General features: G+C 43.3%; 1 protein-coding gene across 2 annotated transcripts; it reads left to right on the forward strand.

The window, feature by feature from the left end:
* The first annotated feature begins 725 nt into the window (after nt 1-725).
* LOC119273638 (cytochrome P450 90B2-like) lies at nt 726-5,554 on the forward strand. 2 transcript variants are annotated; one of them, XM_037554740.1, is made up of 8 exons: nt 726-1,147; nt 1,259-1,592; nt 1,760-1,912; nt 3,278-3,529; nt 3,688-3,780; nt 4,534-4,612; nt 4,714-4,820; nt 5,131-5,554. In XM_037554740.1, exons 1-8 carry the CDS (start codon nt 906-908, stop codon nt 5,371-5,373), a joined length of 1,503 nt encoding a protein of 500 aa, XP_037410637.1. In that variant the 5' UTR covers nt 726-905; the 3' UTR covers nt 5,374-5,554. The 2 variants fall into 2 exon arrangements, with proteins under 2 accessions (XP_037410637.1, XP_037410636.1); XM_037554739.1 differs by having other exon boundaries at nt 5,134-5,554.
* Nucleotides 5,555-6,110: the final 556 nt, after the last annotated feature.

The raw sequence follows: 6,110 nt of genomic DNA on the forward strand, positions 1-6,110 counted from the left end.
AAATATTGGGGATGAGGTGAGGCAAATCTACCAACCCTCCTTTAATAGTAGGGATTACGTTGGTAGGGGAAGTGACATCAAGTTTTGATTTAGTTGAGATTTCGATAAGATTTTGATTTGATTTGATTGAGTTATTGCAGGAGGTCGTTTTGGGATAGTACCGATTTGGTTTAGATTATTTAAATTTACTCTAAATCTTTTGGATTTATTTTGTGCGGCATCTATTGGGATTAAAAACAAGTCAACAGAAAGAAGGGAATGCGGGGAGGAAAAAACCAGGGAGGTGGTGAGGTGAATCTACCAACTCCTATTTAATACTCCCTCCATCCCAAAATTATTGTCTTAGATTTGTCTAGGTACGGATGTATCTAATACTAATTATTGTCTTAGATTTGTCTAGATACGAATGTATCTAATAATCCGTATCTAATAGTATTAGATACATCCGATACGGATGTATCTAATAATCCGTATCTAATAGTATTAGATACATCCGTATCTAAACAAATCTAAGACAAGAATTTTGGCACGGAGGGAGTATTAGAGATATGGTTATAGGGTAAGTAGGGAAGATATTGATTCAGTTAAGATTTTGATAAGATTTAATTTAATTTTTCTGAATTAATGAAGGATCTGGTTTTGGAGAAGTAGTGATTTGGTCACCTTCCTATATAAGAGCACCACATCAGAGAGAGGGGAAGTGGGCACCTTCCTAGCAAGATTTTCTTTGCAGAGAGAGAAATCTGTAGAGCTTAAAGCCACTCTGTAGTTCAGCCCCTGTTTTATTTTCTCACTCTCTCTCTCTCTCTCTGAAAACAATCATCTATCTCAGTCTCACACACACGCCAACACAATCGAGAAGGAAATCCAATTCCAAGAGACCGCGGCCTCTCAATCGATAGCTCATGGCGGCCATGATGGCCTCGATAACCAGCGAGCTCCTTTTCTTCCTGCCCTTCATCCTCCTGGCCGTGCTCAGCTTCTACACCATTACGGTTGCTAAATGTAATGCCGGCCGGACGAAGAAGAAGCGACCGAATCTGCCGCCCGGCGCCGTCGGTTGGCCCTTCATCGGCGAGACCTTCGGGTACCTCCGCGCGCACCCGGCCACCTCCATCGGCCAGTTCATGAACCAGCACATCGCACGGTCCGTACACACACATACATTCATACAAATACTACAAAGCATGCCAACACGCGTGAACGAACATTCGGGCTGAGGTCGCATGATATTGATGGTATATGTATATGGATGCAGGTACGGGAAGATATACCGGTCGAGCCTGTTCGGGCACCCAACGGTGGTGTCGGCGGACGCAGGGCTGAACCGGTACATCCTGCAGAACGAGGGGCGGCTGTTCGAGGTCAGCTACCCGCCGAGCATCGGCGGCATCCTGGGCAAATGGTCGATGTTGGTGCTTGTCGGGCACCACCACCGCGAGATGCGCTCCATCGCCCTCGACTTCCTCAGCTCCGCCCACCTCCGCGCCGTGCTCCTCCCGGAGGTTGAGCGCCACACCCTCCTCATACTCCGCGACTGGCTGCTTTCCTCCTCCTCCGCCGTCTTCTCCGCCCAGCACGAAGCCAAGAAGGTAACTAGTAACTGACGACCTCCTTGACCACGCGCCATGCACAGCACCTGGTTTGGTGTTGCGATGTGGTCCATCCGTCCATGCAAGGTCGATGAATGGAACTGACAACATCGTACGCCCACAGTGGAGTTGTAGCAAATTAACAATGGATGGATCCGTTCGTGCAGTTCACATATAACCTGATGGCGAAGAATCTCATGAGCATGGAGCCTGGGGAGGAGGAGACGGAGCGGCTGAGGCTGGAGTACGTCACGTTCATGAAGGGGGTGGTGTCTGCGCCCCTAAAGTTCCCCGGGACGGCCTACTCGAAGGCCCTCAAGGTACAACGACAACAACACTCAACAGTCAACACACTACTAGTACTATATAGTATAGTCCCTGTCTCTCTGGCTCATATACACGTGCATACACGCATACCTATGAACGTACACACGCATATCCTATTGCTATGAGTAGCTTCAAAAGACTGAGCCGACATATCATCTTGAAATTTATGAAGTCACCGTAGGCACCTCATCATCGAGGGGAACGTCTCCTCCCACTGAATGCACATCGTCGGAAATCCTGAAATAAATTCAGTAATAAATGTGAGCACCAGAATTTGAACTCTGATGGGCTGGAGATACCACAGTCCCTCTAACCATCCAACCATAGGTTGGTTGGCGTCTCTGTGTGCACGCTTGGGTGTCATGTCTAGTATCGAAAAATAAGTTGGAGAAATCACTTGTTTTCTTTTTCCCAGCATCCTATTTTGCCCTTGGAGGTACTGATCATCACTTATGAACGCATAAAACGTTGCCTGCCTTTTACTGCTTGTGCGGTTACACTCGGATGATCTTTATTGATTGCTCCCAGGTGCAGCGTGCTGCATGCATGCTCTCACACTCTTTCTCTTCCCTACACACGGCCCGTGCTGAACAGCATACAATTGCAACTTGATGTTTTTACCTCTTAGAAAAAGTTGAATGACCAACCTTCCTAATTTGGCATGATTATATCATTTATCTTGATTTAACCACGTTTATGTCACCAGGCACGCTATTTGCAACCCTCTTAATTTTGTTTTCATTAATGACATTTTGCACCCTTTATTAGCTGATATCGATATCCTACGTATACCTAGATTTTGTCTTAATTAATGATGTTAGCACCCCATGTTAGAAGGAAATTTTGTCGAGAAAATAGTCATTGTCATCAATGTTGGCATATATATGCTTGATTCATGAAATGTTTAAAGTAATTTTGCATTGTATACTCGAGCTTAGGAAGTACTTCTTGTTGCCTATTCACCAACCTACAAACGTTTCGCAACATGAAGTGAAAAAATATGGATTGAACAGAAAAGAAGAAACCAAAACCAAAGAGCAATACATTTTTTGTTTAATTAATCACTTCTTAGTGTCAGAGCACGAAAAATGGAGAAGGGGAATAATTTGTTTGCTGGGGAATTATCCTACTTTATTTGATGGCACCTATGTTGCAAAGATATGCATTCTCCAAAATAGAAACGTATGACAAGGCACGATCTTCAACCAGTAGGCAGTTAGGCAACATCTTAATGATTGTGACATGTCAAATGTTCTCCCAAGAAGCCCAAACAAAATTACCACATATGACTTTGCTGTAATTTTATTTTTTCTATCATAGAATAACACCAGTAATTATTTACTATATTTTGCGTGCAGTCGCGAGCCACCATACTTGGAGTAATCGAGTGGAAAATGGAGGAGAGGCTTGAGCAAATGAACAAGGAGGACTCGAGCACAGAAGCAGATGATCTTCTCGGGTGGGCATTGAAGCACTCTAATCTATCAAAAGAGCAAATATTGGACCTCTTGTTGAGCATGCTCTTTGCTGGGCATGAGACATCGTCAGTGGCACTTGCCCTCGCCATCTTCTTCCTCGAAGGTTGCCCTAAAGCTGTCAAAGAACTGCGGGTATAAATTCAGTTTGCTATACCAATTCAAATTCATTTGTGCTAAATTGGACGTAGCAATCTTTCAGAAGAAAAAGAAACCACATTCAGTATATACATGGATGGTGAAATGAACCAGAAATATCATGCAAATATTCACAGTGATCCATGGCCGTGCAGGAGGAGCATCTTGAGATTGCTAGGAGACAAAAGCTGAGAGGGGACTGCAAATTGAGCTGGGAAGACTACAAAGAGATGGTTTTCACACAATGCGTAAGGCCCTTTTGATTTGTCTGTTTTCTCCCTCATAATATCAGTGCAAGATATATGTGTGTGTCTGCTTACTTCCCATGGTGAAATCACTGTCCATGTACAGTTTGATGCCAAGGCAAATTATCTGATCCCCGGAAAAGTTGGGGAGCACCTTTCCTTGGTAGAGTCGTACTATTATAATAGCATCGTAGGTGTTGAGTGCCTTCTTTTGATGCTCGAGCACCAGGGAGGCCACTATTTTCAATATGTCAAAACGCCCATTTCAAAGTTTCAAAGCAATTAAAAAAATCCCAATGAAATTTATATGTGTTCCGCAGGAACGTGTGAAAAGTCAGTAGAAAACATTACGATTACTAGGCTGAACAAAAACAACAAAATTCTGGACCAACAACCGAAAATGTTAGCCCATTTTGGAACTACATACTTTTTTTGTATGCCACGTGCGGAAGTATAATGTTATGAAATTTTGCACATACGTGTATATGTGTCTGTGTGTTCACAAAAAAAAATATTATTTTGATTCTGTTTAAATTTGTATTTTGAAAATGAGCTCCCTGTAGCTCGGTCACTGTTAGCATTTTCCACGGTGTTGTGCTACTGAATGGAACTATACAATGTGTCATTGTAGACCAGAATAGCATCTTCCGGTCCTACACATTCCAACTGCCGAACTCTCTTGTTTGCGAGTTAGTTCAAATGCGGTAGAGGAAAGGTGACAAATGTTTGAGTCCTTAATTGCTTCTTTTCTTGCAGGTTATAAACGAGACCTTGCGGCTAGGCAACGTGGTTAGGTTCCTGCACCGGAAGGTCATTCGAGATGTGCACTACAATGGTTGGTGCCTTAATTCTTACCGTACATATATTCTTCTGACAGTACCAGTGAACTCTTCTTCGTACAGATGGAGTTGTTGAATATTTGACGTGGACTGACAGGGTACGACATTCCGAGCGGATGGAAAATTCTGCCGGTGTTAGCGGCAGTGCATCTCGACTCATCACTGTACAAAGATCCCAACAGCTTCAACCCTTGGAGGTGGAAGGTCAGTGCCTAAACGATGCCTACAATTTTATCAGCACAAAATCAACTGGAACTAGGAGTGATATTGCTATCAGCTTAAGGATCTCGTGAAAATCAATCCAAGAAAGAAAAGGAAAATATATGTCTGGCAGTGGTTGTCCAGTCAATCACAGGCCTTCATGCCGTTTGCACAGTGAAACTTCGGCGGGAAAAACAAAACGACGCCATGTGGTCGTGGCAATAGCACCGCCTCCACCACTTCAACAGGACAAAGACAAACTTGATATATGCACTCAGCTTCAGAGAAGTTAACATTGTGTTTGCTGTTGTAGCAGGGCAACACATCCGCCGTGGCGCACAACAGCAACTTCATGCCCTACGGCGGCGGCACGAGGCTCTGCGCCGGGTCCGATCTCGCCAAGCTCGAGGTGGCCATCTTCTTGCACCACCTGGTGCTCAACTTCCGTTGGGAGCTCGCCGAGCCGGACCAGGCGTTCGTGTACCCGTTCGTGGACTTCCCCAAGGGCCTGCCCATTAGGGTCCATAGGATTGCAAAGGAAGAAAGGGAAGACTAAAGCGTTTTGGCCGAGGACATATACGATAGGTGGTTCAGTCTCGCGTCAAAGAGAAATGTGCACATGTTCGTCGTCGTTTTCTTTCCCTTTGGGCTTTGTGTTAGTTTTTCTTAGAACAGCGCTGCTTTATTTAAATAACTAGCAAGGCGGCCCTCGCAAATGCGAGGGAATGATCTTGAAGTCGGTCAAAAATATTCTGTATTTATTTTTATCTTATTGTTAAAAAGATATTTTGAATCATTTTAAATCTTGAATGAATAATTATTTTGACATTTATAAAACACCATATTCTAGAATGTTCTCTATGTTGTTACATAGGTAGTCCTATCTTGATCTAATTTTACTCTTCAAACCCACATTCCCACTCAAATTTTGTTCTTGTGTCATAGAAGATGATAACACCAACTTTGATCTATCATAGTCTCAACATATTTATTACTCACGGAAGACAAGGGTGGCATCACAAGGGATGCAGTCACCGTCCTAGGTGCCGTACCATCTGGCAATCAATGGTCCTTTGTAGAGCTGTCTTACTACGTCAATAGTTGAGGTCAATTATTTGATTCACATGAATAAAAAAAGTAAGAAAAATATGATTGCAATGACACCTTCAATTAAATCTTAAGAACTGCAAAACCATATCACACAAAAGTGTATTTTGACAACACAGTAAATACATAAGTACTAATGACAATCCAACATATTTGAGTTGATACATGAAGAGTAAGATCATGGCT

This window comes from Triticum dicoccoides, chromosome 3A (genome assembly GCF_002162155.2).
Source record: "Triticum dicoccoides isolate Atlit2015 ecotype Zavitan chromosome 3A, WEW_v2.0, whole genome shotgun sequence".
Taxonomy (NCBI): Eukaryota; Viridiplantae; Streptophyta; class Magnoliopsida; order Poales; family Poaceae; genus Triticum; species Triticum dicoccoides.

Bases quoted from the DNA above. Each gene is read 5' to 3' on its own strand.
- LOC119273638 (XM_037554740.1), top strand. From the start codon at position 906: ATGGCGGCCATGATGGCCTCGATAACCAGCGAGCTCCTTTTCTTCCTG. The intron at 1,913-3,277 runs GTACAACGACAA...TTTTGCGTGCAG, and splicing joins CCTACTCGAAGGCCCTCAAG to TCGCGAGCCACCATACTTGG. The intron at 3,781-4,533 runs GTAAGGCCCTTT...CTTTTCTTGCAG, and splicing joins AGATGGTTTTCACACAATGC to GTTATAAACGAGACCTTGCG.